Source organism: Anneissia japonica, unplaced genomic scaffold (assembly GCF_011630105.1).
Source record: "Anneissia japonica isolate Jap-2015-1 unplaced genomic scaffold, ASM1163010v1 scaffold560_len657749_cov147, whole genome shotgun sequence".
NCBI lineage: Eukaryota > Metazoa > Echinodermata > Crinoidea > Comatulida > Comatulidae > Anneissia > Anneissia japonica.
The window spans coordinates 554,011-576,453 of NW_022754288.1; the positions used below are offsets into that span (position 1 = coordinate 554,011).

The window sequence follows — 22,443 nt, forward strand, 5'->3', positions numbered from 1 at the left end:
GCTTAGAAGCTCAACCTAGACAGTATATCTTTAGCCATGCTCTACAAAACCTCTGTCCACACAACCAAATTTTATGTGACAAATAAATGTGCCCATATTTTGGTGTAACATGACATCATCATACCCACATATGGCCACACCACATGCATTTGTCACATAAAATTCGATACTGACGACAAAACACACACATGATGTGCTCATATTTGGTGCTGTCTCTTATACACATCTGATGGACGGAATGCCATTCTCAAACTAAAATTTTAATGCAATTTTCTTTTCCCCATTTATTTAACTTCCAAAAGATTAGGAGGCCCAGGTTGACTGGTTGGGTTCCTGTCGAATCTGCCTTTGGTATTGATGGAAAATGATATAATTATTAATTGGTTGGTACGATTGAGCACTCTCAAGAACAAACAAAAAACTGATAGAAGATAGATATTTTCATTCTGTTTTAATAGAACTCTACCATGTGACGTCATCAAAAAAATGAGGGGACACATATAAAAATGGGAGTACACAAAAAAAAAAAAAAATTAAATAAATCTTTAAACTCAAATATACAATGCTTTCAGTAATTATCTATAATACACATATACTCTATACCATTAGGAAATGTACTTTATTAAAATATTATACCATACAAAATAAGAACTTATATTGGTTCCAATTCCATAAAACCGGTTAAGATTAAAGATACACTGTCTGTCATAGGCAAAGGTCATACTTAAACCGATTAAACACAAATAAGGCTCTGTCCACACTAAACAAATTGTATGCGACACACTTTGTGTGATGTGCCCATATATGGACATGATGACATCATATTATAGCCAAATAATATGAGCATAGCACATTTACTGTCACATGAAATGTGATAGTGTGGACAAAAGTTTACTCATTTTAAAGGATCAAACAATTCAGGTACCAATAATTTTTAGACTTTTCACTCTATGAAATTTATTGGAAATTTAAGATGTATTGTCAAGTGATGAGTATCAAAAAATATAAAAATCATTGTTGAAATTAACTTACCGGTAATTAGAAGTAACATAAAATCAACTTAAACATAGAAATTTAAGCGTATTTAAAAAGTGTCTACCCATAATTTTACAGTAAAAGACGACAGAAACACTTTGCATTTATTGGAAGTGTTTTTATTATTTTTATCATTATTCTGTATGAAATTCAGAGTACACATTTTTATTAAATAATTTCTATGCTCAAGTTGTATGTTGCAGTAAATAATTTGTATGTTACTACAAAATGAGCAAGTTAATTTTAAATTGTTATTTTTTTTTTTTATTTATTTATTTTTTTTTTATTATTTTCAGGGGACAATACATTTTTAACATTGAGTTTTTAATATTCTATGCAAAACCACATTAGCAATTTATGAATCTGGTGATTGGCAAGAAAAATATTTGTGTTAAACTATTTTAATTTATTTAAATTTAAAAAGTATTATAAATTCTGAATTCTATTATGAAGCTTAGAAGCTCAACCTAGACAGTATATCTTTAGCCATGCTCTACAAAACCTCTGTCCACACAACCAAATTTTATGTGACAAATAAATGTGCCCATATTTTGGTGTAACATGACATCATCATACCCACATATGGCCACACCACATGCATTTGTCACATAAAATTCGATACTGACGACAAAACACACACATGATGTGCTCATATTTGGTGTAATGACATCATAATGTCAATATTTGGGCACATTAAAAAAATTGGCCACATAACATTTAATAGTGCAAACAAAGCATTATTAAGTTTTATGTGACAAATACATGTAATGTGCCCATATTTTGGTGTATAAATATGTCATCATTATTCCTACGTATTGGCACATAACACAAATTTGTCACACAAAATTGTATTGTATGGACAAAACATTGGGTTTTATGTGACAAATATCTGAAACCCGTCAAAATAATGATGCCATATGGTATCATGTATGGACAAATCAGAGGTAATTGTCAAAGAAAAGTTTCTAATGTGGGTAGAGATGGATTTTAAAAAGATTCACTTGGGCCTAAATCTTGTTTTACACCAAGGAGCAGAGGTACTTTAAAGGAGGCATATACAAAACTGCTGTAAATTTAGCAGTAACATAATATAATTTAAATAAATACCATAAGGTGTGTCAATCTTGTTTACTACTACTGTACACTAGTGATTATTTGAAAAAACTAGGATATGCCTAAATATGGTCATAATGACATCACATCATGAATATATATGGGCATACAACTGTGTTTTGTCAAGAAAAATTTGATAATCATATAAGTGCGCTAATTTACTTGATACAAAATCATACTTAAAAAATTGTATCAAAATATAATGTGATATTAAAAACCTTTGATTTTTTTTTCTTGTGCTAAGCTGTGTTTTGTTTAAAATGCCTGCCTCCCCATCTCAAGATCTTGAGATCAAATTGTGTGAGAAACAGGGATTTTTTTTTTCACATGACTAAAAAATAACAATTCATCTCTCTATACCTCAGCAAAGTGTCACCACAAAATGAGTCTCATGGTTAGAAAATTGATTTAGTGTGGTCTTTGAAAGGCTTCTTTAGGAGAAGTAGATGTGAGCATTTAGGTGTATGAGAACCATGTTATTAGAAAATCGGCCTCAAAGATAAACTAACCTGTACAAATAATAGGGCTAGAATTACAGAATATGCACAGAGAACACTGTTTTGGTAAGAAAATTCACTTAAAAAGTATACAATCATAAAATATGTATCAAGTTATTTTAAAACAGTAAGATCAAAGTTTTGTAAAAAGTTTGACAGATTTTGGTAAATATCTCAATATGATTTTACCAATGATGCATCTCATTTTGTGGCGAGACCTCACTTACTGTAGATTATTTCATTTCATTCATTCTGCAATTTGAAAGTATAGTTTTTTTTTTTAAGTGAAAGAATTTTTCATTAAACAAATCTAGCACTCACATTAAGATAATTAATATAAAATTTTAAATACACAGCAGTTGGATTCCACTTTGATGGAAGCTTTTGTGTAATTCAAATTTCCAATAATATGCACCGGCAATTTAAATTTATTTATCATGTTCTTAACTTAATATGAATAAAGCCTGTAATAGAATGGAATATAGCATTGGCTATTGTTTGTACATAAACCTATTAAAATAATGTTGCCAAATTTTGCCATCACACCTTGCACAACACAAGTATTTATGATATGGTAGGTACCATAAAACTGGTGAATATCTTTTGCTGATTGTTAAAAATTAATAAATGGTTCAAGAACACCACTCTGTTCCATCATTTTAACTTCATGAAAGGCATTTTTTTTTTAAGGCAGTGGCTATTATTATAGAAATCTTAAGTGAATTTATAATTCTAATTGGATGTTATTGTCCTTGCAGTGACAGACTTACTAGTATTTTGCAAGATGTAACCCCGTAAACATAAATAAAAAATAATGTTCACATTTGATTAAAAAAGGACAAGACTCCTCTTTTGTAATGTATAGTATCTACGAGGATTGAAATAGGGGCTAATGGGGAAAATTATTTGGGTGAGCTGATGAAGATCTGACAAGAAACATGCAAGTTTTCCCAAATAATACTAATGTGGAAAACAATACATTCATAACATTTCATTTTCCTCTATTTTTCATGCAAATGTGCAACACACCTACGGGAAAGGTAAAAATTAAATATTATTAAAGAAATTTTTATCAAAAACACAACTCATAAAAATTGATATTTTGGCAGTCGCTAACACTACCCTAACGTTGCCAGAAAATCTTCTTTGCCTGAGCACGAAGTATGAGCTTCATTAGCAACCAACACAATCGATTCATCATCCAATCACTATCTGTATTCAATTATTTAAACTCGTTTCAAATGCCATCAGCCCATTAGTACTAGCCATTCAAAATACAACTGTTGATAATCAGTCGCCACTATACAACTCTACCCCAAATCTAAACATGAAAAAACTGCAATTCAAGTATAATTGAGAGGTTAGTAAATTAAGGCAGAAAGCATCTTCAACAATCACAATCAAAATAAGGATTAAACCTAATAAATCAACAACTCATTTACAGATTGTACAGTGTTTTTATACCATATGCTCTGAACTACCTTACAAATTTGATTTCCTTAATTCATAGCAAAAATAAAATTCCTCTAAAGGGAAAATCACTTTTAACCTAATACAGGTCAGCCTCCATTTAAAAACCAGGGTTTGTGGTCTTTAGCAACTTGAGTTTCTAATTAAAATAAAAAAGATTAAAGACAACTGTTAATTTGGAACCAAAGAAAAGTGGTATTTAATTGAAGGAACCAAAGAAAAGTGGTATTTAATTGGAGGTGGTCTATAATTGAAGGGGGTCACTAATTGGAGGGAGGACCAAGTAAGTATTGTATTTGCGTTATTTACAAAAATAATATTAAAATTGTTATATCGGTATATATGCTCTAGCAGAGCACAATCTCGTGCAACATTACTACCACTTCTACTAAGTGTTAACATAGTGTCATAAAAAAGATGTGATTGTTAAATCTAAATACAGCATCAAAGGAATTAGCACTGGAAATAAATGTTGACATGTATAAACCCTTATTTGGCTGGGGATCCATCATAACTATCATCTACATAGTATTGAGTTTGCTTTCTGCTCCCGAAAGACCTCAAACTCAAATCAATTACCTGGTGAATAATTACGGTGGGCGAGTCATTTTTTACAACTAATTTCATTAAAATACACGTATCATTAATTTTGGTCAGATTGATACCGTGCAAACTGTTCTGCAACAGGAGATTGTGTGGATATAAAGATATGTATGCGGATATTCTGTATCCGAAACACAACTACACAACTTTGGGAAAATCAATCTGAATTTGGTCATTAACGAGAGATGACATGTCAACAGCATATAAACTTAGCATCAGTAATCAAGACAATGCCAAAAGCAACACCTGTAGTTAATGTTGGCCGAACATTAGCACCAGCACTTGTAACCGTGACAATCCCTAGAGCAGCAAACTGTAGGTTATTTACATAAAGCCACTTGCTGGTTAGAATAGACACATTTCCACATTTTTTTTTCTTTGCATACAATTTATAACAGATTGCTGTTAAAATATATAAAAAATGAAGCTAGGTGAATTTAAATTATAGTTTTTGCTTCAGAGATCATCATTTTGCTATATCTCAATGAATTTTAAAATAAGAGTCTTTGTGGATTTTACTTTGATGTGGACATATTTAATATTTCTAAATAGCACATAATTAAATTGAGTGCAAACATGAATTCACACCCCTCCCTCCTATTTACTCCCTCACCAACCCTCTCTCAATATTAAATATTTTATTTGACTATGTACTTTAACTATAACCCCCTGGTTATCAACTCCTTATTATGTAGCAGTGCAGTAGCTAAGTTTAACCTTAATCTTTTCTTGAACACAGTTCACTTATTTATTCAGAGAATTAAACATTTTCTTCGTTTATTCTTTTTCTTTTTCTTTCCATCTTTTCCATTTTGCGTACTTTCCTCTGCAGCTTTCTGTTCACTTATCTTCCGCATTAAATCATAAAAGACCTAAAGAAGAATAAAATATATCAACACAAAGAAAACATTTTGAATTTTATATTATGTTTGCAATCTGAATTATAAGGGAATCATAGCTGCCAAATGTGGTAAACATTTAAAATCAAATATATTTATTAAATGAGGTTTGCCATCTCAAAACCAGCATACGGCTGCTAAATGTTGAAAAGGGTAATTAGCATAAGAATATGGCTTACAGTATTGTATACCTTAGTACAGCGAAGTCATAATAATTTTACTCATAACTTTGCCAATAGTAAGTTGATTCCCGTAAATGACCTATCATTTTTAAGCTTATAGTATGGCGAATATAACAATATATTAAATGGATATGAAAAAAAGTGAATTTTCGTGTTCTGGTCACTAAGTCTGGTTTTGGCAAAGTAAGCCCAAATAAATATAAATGAAGCAAACAAATAAATAAGTACTTTAAAGAACCAGAACAAATAAAATTCTCTTTCTTGTCTTCCTTCAAGTAGACAAATACTAAAATTTAGGACGAGTGTACAGTAGGTTTGACCTTCTTCAAATTTATGCAACAAAATGTTAAACCACACAATAAAACAAGTCTCCCTCAAGTTGAGGAAGTCTCATGGAAACTGAAACAGTCTCTCGCACTCCCGCAAGCAAGCAAACAATCTCCCGGAAGACAACCCATCTTCTGAAAATTAAGAATATTTGCATGTTTTTACTACTTCATTTTCAATTGTCTCATGGAAAACAGTGCCGATGGGTATCACTATTCGCAGCAAAATAAAGTTAGATATGTTATTGAAAGCTCATAACCAGACCTCTGCAAAATGACTTCTTACAACTTGAGACCCTGGAAAAAATTTCAAATAATCATGATCCCAATGATTCATTTTACATTTTTTTCCCACTTTCCTTCTTCTGAATAGTATATATCACTAATGTATTTTACAATTACTGAATATAAAGTCATTTTGAATATCATTTTGAATTTGAATCAGTGGTAGGTACACAAACCTTATCAACGTTCTCCCTTGTTTTCGCTGATGTTTCTACGTAGGGTATGTGCCAGCTAGTGGCGAGATTAGTTGCTTCTTCACGACTAACTTGGCGTTTCTCGTTCAGGTCTGCTTTGTTACCGACCAGTACAAATGGGATCTGTTCCTCTGTTCTGTCATGTTTCACCCTTAATATTTGTTCTCTAAAGAAAAAAAAATGTCTTAAATGTTTATTAATTTCCATATTTAACTAGTCAAGGAAATAGCACCAAAATCCATATAACAAATGTTGAACAGGGGGAATCCAGAATTTTTCAAATGGGGAAGGGAGGAAACACTTTAGATAAGTGAGTTGTGATTATTTTAATACACAACATTCATATGCATTAAAATTTATTACAAAAATTTATTTATTTATTACGTGCCTCCTACTGGATCTGCGTCTGTTGAATGCAACACAAATATTAGCATCTATAACTTTCCTATTAAAAAATGTGAACATATCAACAGCTACAATATAACAGATTATGTGTAAAACATCTTAGGTGTAAACCTGGACCTGACTATCAGTTGATAAAGCCACCAAAGTGGTAGTTGCAGTGTGTTAGTGAATTGAATCCAGATACATAAAATATGCTATTCTCAAATTGATATTTTACAATAAAATTCTTAAACATCATTAAGTCTATTGTTTCTTAATATGTATTAACTCTTTTGATGCAGATATTAACTCTTCACGGAAGTAGGGTATAAAAAATAAAAACTGACCCCATTTGATGGAATTTATCATTATTATGTGTAGTCATATACAGCCCAGCGCACACAAGAGCAGTTTGTTCAGCAAGCCTTTCACTTAACAGTCTGCTCCACAGCTCGTTTGCCGGCATACAATGAGAACAGTGCTTACCTATGCAGGGATGTTAATGTGGGCGGAGCCACCCAGCCTTGAAGTTTTCACCCAGTCAAAAGCTAATTTCATGGCCCTTCACTCACCATGATTAACCCCTTGCCCATTCCTAATAGCCACTCTTATTATTCAGAGTTAGCCAATGTTATCACCCATCCACTCTTAATATGTCTGCCACCCCAGTGTTCTCACAATTTTAACATTTTTACTTGTAAATTTGTCTATAAAAATTCAGCTATGCGTTGAATATGAGTTGTTACCCATTTTGAGTGGGGTTTAATGACTTGGGAAAAACAACACATACAGACATATCCTAGCCATATGCTGGAATGATGTTCATTTATTGAAAGAAGACAAGCCTAGACTACCTAGACCTAACCAGTGGGTATTTTTTTTTTACAATACACAACATTTTTACTGGTTGGCCAGGTTATTTTGACAAGGAAAAAATGATGAATAAACAGCTTCAGAACACTGCCACGCATCCTTAGTTTTCTACAGGTACAACCTTGCCTATGCTATCACATCACAGCAACACCTCTATAATATACATTTGAACTTTCTTAGAAGCAATTAAAAAAACCTACCTAAATTCTGAGGTTGTCTGAAATGATTCCTGTTCAGTTATTGAGAATACACATAAGAAGCCCTCCCCCGAACGGAAGTAGTTGTCCCGAATGGCGGCATAGTCTTCTTGACCAGCTGTGTCCAAGATGTCAATTTGTACCTCTTCCCCGTCAAGGGTCACCTTCTTTCGATAGCTATCGGCCTTTGTAGGTTCATAGTCTTCAACAAACTGGAAAAATTAATTATAGTTCAAACATAATTGCTAAATAAATGAAACACACATCTCTTCCGTCACTGGATCAGAACAGATTGCGCCCCAGGCTGAGGTGATGTAGAATATGAACATGGAATTTTGTACTCCAAATGAATCGTTACCGATGGATGGGACAGGGGTATCCTACTAAGTGCAGCCACTGCATGCCAGAAGAATAACACCCAGCTAGAGGGAAGGTAAGTGCAACTGTACTGTATCTGCTGACCAGGGAATAAATGCAGAGTACATTAAGACATTTAGTTTAGAAATATAGTCTTAACAGACAACCAACAATTACTTATTTAAAATATGATAAAAAATTTCTGGAATTGTCCATAGATCAAGATTCAGACAATTTTTGTTGTATATTTTAAATTGTTACTTCTCCCTATGCAAATTAGGAAGATGTAATTAATGGTGGTAGCTCACCTCATCATACATAAACTGTAAAGTGAGTGCGGACTTTCCTACACCACCGCTCCCGACCATTATCACCTTGTGAAGCGTAAGCTGCTGTTTACTAGGCTTTGACATTTTGTCTGAACACCAGCAGTCCTTTTACGATAGAGCTAAGTTGCGTCAATGTGGTTTCTAATTGTCAGTTCGTTCTTTGTAATCAAACCTGTAAATGATAATATAAACATGGCTGTAAATGAGATATAAGGTCAAAGAATTAATGATAGTGACCCTTAAGAAGATGAAAATCCTGAAAATCGACATGTATCTGTGGCCAAGGCAGAAATTTATGAATGTGTGTACGATGCAGTAGCATCTAGTGTAATACCAGAAGGGAGGAATGGGGTAAGGGGGAACAATGGAATTTGAAACACAATGAAGGGGATTTATTAATAACAAAATAGAAGGGGTAGTGCTGCCTACTGCAGCTGGGGGGAGAAGTTAATTTTTTTCCAACTTGAGTGTACTGTATTTTTGTTTTTGCTCTGCGATTTTTTCAAAATAATATCAACATATACTTTAAATTATTAATATTATCATTACTAATATCATTAATAGTTATTCCGTTCAGTATGCACAATATTTACAAAACACTTATAGATAGGAGATTTATTTTTCTCTGTTTATTATAGAAAAATCAAATCAAATGTTAGTTATTGTGAAGAACTAAATCTGTTCAGGATAAACACCTGTCGTATCTCCATAAAGATAGTGTACTTTGAATAATAAGTCAATATTACCATTTAACAGTTCCTATTAAATAGTAGGCCCTAAAATGTTGATTAATTCAACTACATCACAACAAATTATGCATTGTTGTTCTGCTACAATTAAAACACAGTTTATTGCATGTGTATCCAGGGTCGTATATTGTGTTTTGTTTCATAGGTCAGAAAGGTCGCTTCTCATTCCATTTAAATAGTACAAAACAAAAACAAGTGCTGAGTAAAATCATAGAGATGTAAGAATTGGGTAAAACGAATTTCTTAAAAAAAAGTTTATCATAAAGAACTCCCAGCTCTTTAGGAACAAAGTTTAAAGGGTTGTTGCTTAAGAGCATTGCCTACTCTGGCCCGTAGGAAGCAGTTTATTATTGGTCCAGCCAGGGAGAAGAATTCCCCACCCTCACTCTTACTCACCCACATTCACCCCATAGAGGGTTATTTACAGTACCAGTGGCGGTGCCAGATGAGGGTCCAAGTTTCTCGACAGGGGGATCCACACCCACCTTAGCCCCATTTCGCTACTGCTTTCCGAATAACTAATGAAATTCACCCAAATTTGTCAAATACCCTTAACTTTCAGGGGTCTTCAGATCTGAATCTTATCAGCACCACATCAAAAGATTTCCAATGCCCAACTACGGCTTAAAGATAAATTGCTAGTTAATAAGATTCAAGATTCCTTTGTTCCCCAGGTTCTCCCTAAATTTGTAAAAATTATTTTTAAAATGGAGAAAAAAAGAAAATCATGTTCAAATTTAATTGTGAGAGTGCATATTCCAGCAATCTGGAGGATAATCATAAATTGGTTTTACCTCAGCCCCAACCGTGCTGGGGTTGGGGTGGTCTAGGCCCGCCACGTGTGAAACACCCCTGACCCCCCCTCTACAGTATTTCAAATAAAGGGGGTCATAAACACCATGCCCACTTGGGCTGAAAATCCCCTCTTCCGGAAAATCCTGGCACCACCTTTGTTTATTATTTAAGACCACTCCACCAAAATAGAAAAAAAAACCAACAGGCAAACCCCTGTAGATAATAAGTGAGTATCTTTATTACAATTATTAGGCCTACTGTATTATAAATATCAATCTAATCATTATTATTTATTTTAATAACATAAATAGACTATCACTCCACAGCAGTGCACAATAACAACCCTTGGCCACTTATTTTCATTTCAAGATACAGGCTCAGAGAATCCACCGTCTATGCACAACTATTATGTCTGAGAAAATATTATGTGGATTGGTCATGCACTTTTACATGAATAGAATCTCTAATTTGGACCAGTAGTCAATTTAATGAATTACTATATTCAATAGGCCTATATCTTATGTGGTATATTTCTGAATACAGGTTTTGTGTATATATTTCAGTATACAAATCCTCAAACCTCAGGTAAGTTTATAATGTATACTGTAATACAAGAAAGTTGCCTATGTGCTTCACCATAAACTAAAAGAAACATACTGTAACCAAGAAATATCCTAATATACTATAAAAAAAAAATAAAACTAATAAAGAAAACAGCATAAATGCCCTGCCAATGGAAGGGGGCCCTGGCCCCTACACTCCTGCTTCAGAATGTGTTTCAGTTTGATGTACAGTACTGTATGTAAACTTGTGAGGATGCCAACCGGCATTGAAATAATAAAGAAAGGGCAAAACCAAGGCCTGCATATAAAATATACTTGGCTCCCATGCCAACTGAAATCCTAGAAATAAAACCAAAGAATTTAGAAGCCCTCGAGGTAAAACTGTTAATGTAAGACTTAAAATGTCATGTCTGCAGAAAGGATAGCTCAAAGAAATTTAGCCTCAATTGCGATAGGAATGGCTGAAGTTGCACTGCTGAATTTGCACTGTACACAGGTTAAGTAATATCTATTTAGTTTTTTATTTCAACCATGTTGTACAACAAAATAATATTGATAAGTTCTCATATCAAAGATAACGTCAGTCTAAATGTAGCCCATATTATCTTGACTAGAAGTCCTTCTTTTCGAGATGGGTTTCTTTTCAAAATTACTTTTTAACAAACTAAAAGGCGGGAGGGGATGGGGAATCTTTTCCAGATTACTTTTGCAAACTAATTAGAGGGACTTCTTTTTGAGATGGCTTCTTCATGACATTAAGCCCACCGGGCTCCTACATTATTCAAGGTTCTACGGTAGTACTATTATAGGCATCATAATTTTTGTTAATAATATTACACTACTATAACTATACATCAAATCACTATATATATTAAATTTTAAATAAATATTATATTACTGTATTACTATTAACATGATCACTATTACACTATCATTATTATTAACCCACTACACTATCATAATTATTAATTTTATTAATTACGCTCTACATCACAACCATAAGATGGAGCGCATGATAGTATTATCGTGAAAGATGCGGTTTACACCAAGAAGAACAGCAAGGTGATGCTGGAATTGATTTATTCGTCACAGCAGATGTAATAAGGCATCTGATCAATCACTCACACTCAGGAGGAATATCAATGTCAAGACGGCGTCGAACATTAGCAATGCTTACAATGAATAAACCCATCAGCATAAGATACTGTATATGTGGAAGTGGTTTGGCGCAGCGGTCCAATCTCGAGGACAGGGTTTTCCTGCATTTCACTTGTGTCCTTGGGTAAGGCACTATTTCTGCATTTCTTCTTTCCACCCAGGAATATAAGTGGGTACCTGGTAGGGTTAAATGCCAAAATGCACTGATGTAGCTGCTGCAACGTTATGGAATACTCCCTTAGGGAGCATGAGTTTGTGTTCCATAGGCATTTAATCCAATGAACGGGGTAATGATAATGTGAAGCGCATAGAGGTCCTTGCGCTATATAATTCTACCATTATTATTATTAAATATAGTAGTAGTGAACACTAAATATCCAAGGATACCCTCTGCCATCCACTACTGCAACAATACTACTAAACAAAAAAAATTGTAGTTTATAATGTATGTTTTAATATTCTAAAATTTTATTTATTAATTTATGATTTTTTACACTTTATTTTTCTTTTAATATTGTTTATCTGTATATACAGTAGCACATCATAAATTTTTTAACTAGTAAATTTTTATCATTTTTTTTTTTATTCTTAAAAATTTGTCAAATTTCTTGTGGAAAGGAGATTCCTAATGTCGAACCTCCCCCCACCCCACCCCGCCAACCCATAAAATAAGAAAACACAAATTTATATTATCTTCATTTTTTACAAGTTATAAAAAGAAGTCTCACCTAGCTTGATTCTTCTTCTTTTTTTTTTTTGCTAATTAATGGATGATCCTCGTGAATTATATTTTATTTATTTATTCATTTATTCTGACACAAAAAAAAATTAATAGCAGATGGCAGACCTTCACTTTCTGCATACAAAAAACACTGCATAAAAGAAATATAAAACACAAAACTATACAATCACACATTGAACATGCAAAACATTAATTTAAAAACAATTTAAATACTTTAAACAAATTGAATTTATTTATTTAAATAGATGTTGGCTTTTGTTGTTCGTTTATGGCAAGACAAATAGAACTGATTTACTTTACCTTCAGCAGCAAAGTGCAAAGTTGAAGTCAACTGGATTCAGACTACATAGATTAGTACTGAAAGAGGAAACAGTCAAAGAAAAATATTTAATATAATTATTAAAATATCAATAATAGTTAAGGTATAGAACATGGACGTAACTCTATGTATACACCTTGCATTTTAGAGCGAGTATATAGCAAAATGGCTTTAATAATTTCATATTATTTGTACCGCCCGTATATTCTACAGTAGGCCCACACACACCAATAGAGGCACAGTGCAATATGCGCTATATACATGTCAATTATTGTTATTAATTTAAAAACCATTCATCTTCTTTGATGATCTCTGCTTGTGTTCTCACGTTGAGAAATCCTTGATACACAGAGTTACATGCCAAGACCCTTAGGTGCACTGGGAATAATCATTGCCAAAGGGGCTGTAAATGCTTGGTTGGCAGAACACCAGATGGATTTAAAAGGTCACTGGTTCGATTTACACAAGAGTTTATTGTATATTGCTCAATTCAAATGATGACGCACAGCTAGCATGTATACTTGAAGCAGCCATTCAGAGGCTGAAAATTTAGGATTTTTTTTGACGAGTCAAGTTGTTGAGCGGCTAAGGAAGGGGAACCCAGCCTACAGCATAGCAAAGATCTTATATTTTACAAGATAGCGCTCTCCGCGATTTTACGCGTAACAAAAATAGAAGCATAAAAAGTAATTGTTTCCGAGATAGTTCTTCCTAGTTGCTACCAATGGTTGATACAAAATTTGAATGCAGAAATCGCGAGATGTGTTATCTTTAGTTAATGATCTTTGATGTCAAAGTTGAAAGAATTGTTTTTGCTAGAGAGGGCAAAAAATAAATCAATTTTGTCATCAATGGTGTTGAATATTACCTATTTGCATGGCGTTCCATACTATACTTTTTCTAAGTTTAATTCCGCGGTCCAAATTCAACAACATAAAAAGTTTATATAACCAGACGTTGATGGCACTCTCCAAAAGTTTTTAACACTAGGAAAAACCAAAAAACCACTTGCGGCAAGTCTAACAAACAATATAGAGATTTGCCAACGATATAAGGCACTGGCGATGTTTATATTATTATTACCCCTGGTCATTGGATCCGTAATCAAACCAGCACGAAGTGCAACCTCCTCCACTCCGTGAGGAGTATTCCTAGTCGTGTACACAATTAAATGCCGAACAAACTAATACATGCAATGCCACATAATCCTACCAGGTACCCATTTATACTCCTGGGAGGAGAGAGGCAAATTTAAGTAAAGAGCTTTGCCCAAGGACACAAGCAATGTGACGAACGCTGGTCTTGAACTCCCGATCTCACAACCAGAAGTCCAACACCTTACACGCCCTCACAATACTAACTGTAAACATTACACTACTTTGTTTACAGCATACTCTACTGTACTTAAAATGAACCATTATTTGGTACTAGGCTACTGTATTTTCTGTATCTGTATAATTATATAACATATAGGCCTATATGAAATTGGTGCCTCTTCAAGAAAACAATTCTGGATCTGCCTTGCAATCATCATCAGTGTCCCGAAATATAATAAAATGGATTACAAAACATGAATAGTTATTATCCTACTCAAAAAGGGATTAATTGTTCGGGTGACTGCCAAATTTAAAGACTGACTCACCCCTATTATATAGACATTCATCTGCTAACCAAGGAAAAGTGTCAAATCCAAATTAAAAAATAATATCATATCTAACAATTTAATACAATCAATTAATAAAAAATAATTTGTTGGTATCAATAAAAAAATAATTTGAATGATATAAAACAAAATTCACCGCCACCACTTTCTATAGTCATGATGCAAAATAGAATGAAATAATAGTTTTAATGACTACTGAGCTCTGAATTATAAACAATGTAGATGTTTTAAGTTTAAGGAGTTAAGAATACTCTTTGTACTGATATAATATATTGTATTTTTAATCGAATAAATCCCCATGGGTGTTTATTGTTGAGAGGGATTTTTGAAGGGTGTTTATTCGAAATTAGGGTCTAGAAGGGGAGTTTATTCGAGGGGGAATTTATTCAAAACAGGGCATTTATTCAAATTTAAAATATGGTACATGAACATTTTTTTTTAATTCTTAAAATTTGCTTTACTAAAAATATGTTAGGTTAAATACTCAAAATGAAAATAATACTGACCTAATTATTGCCAAAGATGCACTAAATCTCTTTCCTATATTATTTGTATATAGACCTACTGTACACTGTAGGCCGGTAATTTCCCAAGTAAAAATGTAATTACCAATAAAAATTTGCTTAATTAAATACATTGAAGTTAAAAACTCAAAATAAAACAATGCTAAATGTATATTTAGCATACCTAAGAAGATGCATTAAATTATATTTTTTACATACACAGGTTACTTAAAACCAACTCAGACAGTCTACGTCATAACTTGGATCCTTTTGAATGATTTAACTTTTGTGGGGTTTTCCATGTTTCCACATGGTATCGGTTGCATAAAATATTTCAATGAAACTTGTTAAACCCATTATAACACCCACATCTACAGTACTTCATATTACATTAAATGACAGCTTGAAGAAATTAGTGACAGAAACGATACCGGTACTTGATTGAAGCAAACAGTAAAACACAGTTTTTCTTCCTACTTCAGACATCCTCAACACACATCGTCAACGCACAATACAGGAAGTGTATCCATGAATGAAAACACATATCTCCATGGGGAAACTACTGTAAAGATATCTCTTTGACATTAAATTAACAAAAAACATCATTCATTCAATACAGTTTACATCAATCAAATCCATGGAAATTAAACTGGACTAGATGGGATTTCTTGGTGTAAAGCTAATAGGGATAAGCTAAGTACAAAGTCCAAAAATGTTCTTCCCGTGGAAGTCTGTCAGTGGTGAGCCTCTCAGTAAAGCTGGGGAGTACTGACACCAGAAGACAATTACTGTGCATGCTCTTTTCTCTTTGCCTCAAAACCATCGAAACGATGAGTAAACTCGCTACGGTGGCTTTAACTTCCCCATAACCCAAAGCCCACAAAAGCATTTGACTGATGATGGCAGGGTACATACTGTAGGTGCTGCTTAATGTTTGACTCATTGAGACTGTAAAGTAAGGCCTGCACAGGGAATATAATCTTCTGTGCAAAAAGTTTGCCTAGAAATCCGTTAGGTGCATTTGGGAAAATGAGGGCCAATTTCCATACAGAATTTGCCAAAAAATAGGCTTTGACCTTATCCTAATATATTTTGCAGTAATTACGATTCTGCGCACCTAATTTTGTAGCAATTTTCCACTCAAACTTGAAGTGGTTTCTAAGGTACAGTATTATCCACGCAATTAAACAAGTTTCCGTAATCTCAAAAGCTCTGATGAGGGCAGTAGAATGTGTTGGCAATAACAGCCACCCGTACAAAAAAAGATCTATTAATCAAATCAAACAATCAATCAATCATATAATCAATCATCCGAGTCTAGAGCTCCTCACGACCGTCCTGAGGCAAAACAACGTACTGTAACTGACATTTTTGTTGATTTTGAGATATTTAAAGGGAGATTTTGATTTGTGCGACGCGACGCGACGCTAGAACAGAATCTCTCACGGGTGACCGTCCTACTGTACCTGGCGTCCTACGTTCTCTGCATATGTAGATTTGGCCAAAGTAGACTAAAATAGTAAAATAAAATGTTAATTAATTAATAATACATTGATGATTGATCTGTCATGAATGCACATCCTGTAAATTATTGCCTAATTGGTCAAAGTCTTCCCTAGCCCAATAAAATTACTGTAAGTACTGTAAAGTTAAATTAGAGTATCTGCTAGCCCACTAGTGTCACTCAACTCAAACTATCTTGCCTTGCATGCAATTTATGTTCTTTTAATAGATACAGCAATAAATAACAATGACAAGAGAACTCTGCACTTTAAAGACTAACCATAAATTTATTTTCTCTACCTTTCATCAACCATGTAGTGGATTTCTTCAGAAGGCTGTCCTTTTCATTGTTATTGTTGGAGGGGGGGGGGGGGAGTTGGGGGGGGGGGGGGGGGAGTGGGTCACACATCCTTGAAGTTTTCCATATACAGTATTAGTCGAAAGCAAATTTCATGGCCCTCCACCTACTGTACTACTGGCAAAGTGGGTATGATCTTTAAAATTCACTCAATATTCTATAATTTGAATATACAGTTTAAATTTATCTTTTATCTTTGTTGGATATGCAAGTCTAAAAGTTGATTTGTTGATTGATTGATTATGATTAATTGATTGATTGATTTAGAGTTTACCAATGTTATCACCCACCCTTAAAATGTCTACCATTCACCCTATAATTTTCTACCACTGCAACAACCTGCCTATTATCAATTCAGATTTTACGTGTACAGTAGGCCTACAGTATAATGAGTATGATGATGTGCCAACTCCTGTCATGTCCCTATTGTTACAATGTGTGGTGAGGAGGCCTACTACGCTTGTCCAGGAAGTTGAGTCAGTGGTCTGCCTTCAAAGAGGAAGTATCCATTATTGACAATTGCTAAAGCACTTCAACTTATGCTACGATGTGTGTTACTTTTAACACATATTCATTAGCAAACCCTATTCATACAACGAACAGATTGCTTACGCACGTATGCACTAAATATAAACTATGTACAGGCACTAATTATAAATAAAGAATCAGGATCACAACCAATGCATAATAATGTACCTTCATTCATTATACAGTAAGCTCTGAAAAATGTACAGTATTATCTATCACCATTGTTTCAAGCTTACAGTTACCGCTTACTGTCAAATTAGCATTTTAAATTTGGTATGATGGATACAGTACAGTACAGTAGATATTTTTAATCAAATGGATCAAAAATCACTGACCACACCCTGCACACAAGTGAACACAATGATACTGCAAGTTACTGTACACATTAATTCCTACCGCCTACAGAGTAAATAAAATATGAAAAACTCTGTCCTGTGGTATTTAAGCACTGATGAAGAAACTCTGAAACGCACAATCTCAGATCAAACACATCTTAAAATCAGGCTCTGGAGAAAAATCTTTCTTTTTTTGATATGACTTCTCAAAAAAGACACAAAAAGTATACTGTACTTGACAAAAAACTTGTGAACGGTTATAGAGATTTTTGAATACTTAAAAACGGGAAGAAACAGGGGTGTAACCACCATTTTTTCTACCTTTTTCACCTAGTTTTTAAATAAACATTTATCGCACCACTCACAAGTTTTTTGTCAAATATGCTTTTTGTGTCTTAGAAAAATCAGTTGTACAACATAGCAACATTTTTCCCTCCAGATAGCCTGGCAGATGCAAGATGCTAAATACCCACAAAATCATAAAAATCATTTTTGAAATTAACTTGCCCAATTTGAAGTAGCATAAAATTATCAACTTGGAACACACTGTCGAAATTAGTGTAATTAAAAATTGTAATTAAATAAAATGTTTACCCATAATTTTACAGCAAAAAATTATAGCAAAACTTGAACGATCAGGGTACATATTTTTTAATTCAAAAATTTCTATGCACAAGTGTATTTTTTGTTACTGCAAAATGAGCAGGTTAATTTAAAAATTATTTTTTATGATTTTTTTTTTTTTTGTCATTTTCAAGCGACAATATACATCTTTAAATGATGATGTTTAATTTATAAACTGAACAAAACACTAACTTACAAACCATTCCTGGATCCACTGAGAACATTTAAAAAAAATGCCAAAATGATTGCTCATGTTAAATTAAGTGAAATTAAATCAATTCCAATTAGACAATCAGGAAAAGTGAAATGCATGAATGATTTCTGTAGGTCATAGGCCTAATTAAAGCTATGTAGGGCGTACTAAGTATAGCCATCAAACAGCAATAAAAAGAAAATCATGTATCATTAATTGTTTAACTGCTCGGTTGATACAAAGTTAAAGTTCTACATAATCGATCTGTTAAAAAGAACTCGGTAACACTTTAAATGAGAACAGGAAACTGACTACCAATGGACTGATTAACTCTTTTCTTGTCATATCGGTTTACTTTATCAATGTGTTTTGTAAATCTCTCTCCACATAAAACAGGTTTATGTTACAAATTTCTGTGATTTGCATAAGTGTATTAAGGCATGATTGAGGATGTCATACCTGTATCACATGCATATCCCTATATTTGTCATATAAAATTAAAACTAGTGGACAGTTTACTGTGAGTAAAAGTTTTTACTGATCGTGGCGAATCTAGTGGGGTTAACACACCCCCAAAAAAATACTAGCACCCTCCCAGTCACACCTCCCACCCCACCAAAAAAAATAAATCATGCTCAAGTAGTTAAAGATGTATTGTCCCATACTAATGTCAAAAAATCATAAAAAATAAGTTTGAAATAAACTTGCTCATTTTGCAATGACATACAAATTATTAACTTGTGCATTGAATTTAAAAAATGTGTACCCTGATTTTTAAACCAACATATTATAATAAGAATAATAAAACACTTTCAGTGACTGGAATTGTTTCTATCATTTTTTGCTGTAAACTGATGGGTAGACATTTAAAAAAAACACTAATTTCTATGTTCAGATTGATAACTTTTTAAATGTTACTTCAAAATGGGCAAGTTAATTTCAAAAAATATTTTTATGATTTTCTTGATATTTAAGTACTGTACAAGCCTTTATAGTTAGACATGTCCTGCCATCCCTTTAAATTCGTCCCAGCTAGGTAGGACTTAAATGAATGAAAGTTGTGCAAAATATCTTAATATTTTTGTATTTTCATGATTATATTTGCTTTTATAAAGCAAATTGCATTTGTTAATAATGCTTGTTAATTCATTAGGCCGACCAGCCCTCCTTAAACTAACGTTACGTTATCTCACTATATTAATTGGATTAACACATTATCAAGGATAAGTACTGAGTGTTTAACACTGGTTTCCTTGGATTCAATTATGGGTAAACGGATTAGTTGCCTTTTTTTATGAGGTTTTAATTGTTCTTTACCGCCGAAAGTGCGGTATTCTAACGTTAGTTTAAGGAGGGCTGGTCGGCCTAATGTATTTATTACTGTAGTACAATTATTTTAGCTATTCTCTCTGTTTGTATTATTACCAAATCATTACCAAATCATTTGAAAAAAAAAAACTTCCTCCTTAGAGCATTATTTGGTCTACTTGTTCAGGTGGATTCATAGATGTCTGAAAGGGGGGGCCCAAAAAAAAAGATCGAGAGACAACACTACCCTAGGGGGTCCAAGAAATTTTTGTTTTCTAGTCACCCGGAAAAAGTCTTGTGTTTTGGGCCATCAATAATTTCTTTTTCTTCCGTTAATATTTTTTTCTTTTTTTTTACTGGGGGGGGGGGGGGGGGAACTCGGCCACCTCACTCCCCAAATCTCCCTCTGTTCTTAAAGGCTAATTCTAACCAAGCCCTACCCTGGTCCCTATATAGGCTTAGGCTATACTGTAGTAGTAGCTAGGCCTAGGCCTAGGCCCTATAGTATTACGTATGCCCTATTCTGATTGTAATGTAATTTAATTAATAATGTCATAATGATGTATTGTTTTTGTAAACAGAACAGCACAGGATTATTTAAATCACGATATCATAACACATACACTCTAAACGATTAATCATTAATTATTAATTAAACCATTGGGAATTCTTTCAGTCGTCACCCCTCCCTCTTCCCATCTCTGCTAGCGAGTCACAGTAGTCAGTCATTCATCAACTAGACAGCGAGCCAGATGTATTTTCAAGGGCCAACAAGGCGATTGAGAATACCTTAGGCCTAGCCTACCTAGGCTGGGCCTACCTCCGCTGTAAACCCAATCTTGCGCATTAAAAATCCATAAATATGCGTTATCAAACGTAAAAACCAAACCTTTCTTTTCAATAGTGCGTCAGTCGCCTTTTGTATCTTGTCTTCGTGTTAAAATAAGCGCATATAAACATTTAGCCACAAAGCCCGGCAAAACAGGACGGTTCACTGATCGTACACGGAAATCTTGTTTAGGATTCAGACCGACCCTTCCCAACATGGCGCACTCGCTCGCTCTCGCGGAGCTGTAAACAGTGATAGCGCCACCAATTTTATTCTCAAGTTCTCAAGTTGTAACTTTTCCAACTTCGTCAAAACATAGTCAAAGCGTTTTATTTATGCTGCTTCGTACGATACTTGCTCATGATGTGGCATGGTTTTTTTAATTATTATTATTATTATTTTATATATGGCCTACACTGAAGTGAATGTTTATTGTTTAAAAGATAAATCGACATCATCTTTAAAAGTAGGCCTATTTTGGGTCAGTGTATACGTATGTAGACCAACATTGAAAAACTCATGTAGGCCAAGACGTAATTAGATACGGGTGAAATTAAACTTAAACTTAGGCATCGTTTAAACCATTAAAATATCAGAAACCGTTTAAAATTCATAGAATGTCTAAACATTTCAGAGAGTTTCAACCCTGCATCACCTACATCAGTGATCGGCCTTAGAAAATAGGCAAACGATCTCATGCCTCCCAGTCAATAATTTTTCTCCTCACCCTTCAAAAAGAAAATAAAAAAAGCTGAGATGCTAGCTAACAAAGAAATTTGTTTCAAATTCATAATCTTGATAGAGCTCGGACTTCCACTAGATACTATTAAACAACTGTAGCAGCTTTTTATGAGCCTTTTGGGAGGGGGATTTTTTTATGAACGTAATATACATACTTTTTTGTGTATTTTTTTAAATTGTTATGTTACTGTGTGATGTTTAAATAAATAGTATTATTCCATTCATGCTATAAAGTAAAATCGAAAAAAAAGTTGTTTTATTGTAAAATATCAATCATTCTTTGATACTTGAATCATAAGGCAATTTATGTAAATTTGATCATATTAATCCTTTAGATTGAAAATTATTCTTACTAGCAAGTATTTCTGTTGTTTCTCGGTTTTGGATTTGTACTACAGTAATACAAAAAACGTATGTCGCCCCTTTAATAGGAATTTCCCACGAATAGGGGTACTAAGGAGTTAAAAATGGAATTGAACATTAAATGGCACGTTCAGAAAGTATGCCCGTCTCATTGGGGTGTCCTTTCACGGCCGGCTGGCAGTGTTAAAAAATATATTTTCTCATCGTTTTACGGAAAGGTGTTCCCTGAATAGGGGTGTCCCAGGAGTATACTTTATTTAACCATTTTTTTAAATTTCATTTATTTAGTCCAAAGAACAATAAAACCGACAAACACAAAAAATAGCAGAGAGAGGACACCGATTGACCAGAGAAGATTGCTAAAAGGTGAACTAAATTACTGTCTAGTGGCTCTCCGATTCCAATGAGAACATTTAGCATAAAAT

General features: G+C 33.6%; 1 protein-coding gene across 1 annotated transcript; it reads right to left on the reverse strand.

Annotated features, from left to right (window-relative positions):
* Positions 1 to 432: 432 nt before the first annotated feature.
* On the reverse strand, positions 433 to 21,132 carry LOC117123168 (ras-related protein O-RAL-like). Its single transcript, XM_033269017.1, has 6 exons — positions 20,975 to 21,132; positions 13,052 to 13,108; positions 8,724 to 8,916; positions 8,062 to 8,270; positions 6,587 to 6,770; positions 433 to 5,590 (listed from the first exon to the last, which is right to left on the reverse strand). The coding sequence occupies exons 3-6, from the start codon at positions 8,826 to 8,828 to the stop codon at positions 5,471 to 5,473; spliced, it is 618 nt and encodes a 205-aa protein (XP_033124908.1). The 5' UTR covers positions 8,829 to 8,916; positions 13,052 to 13,108; positions 20,975 to 21,132; the 3' UTR covers positions 433 to 5,470.
* Positions 21,133 to 22,443: the final 1,311 nt, after the last annotated feature.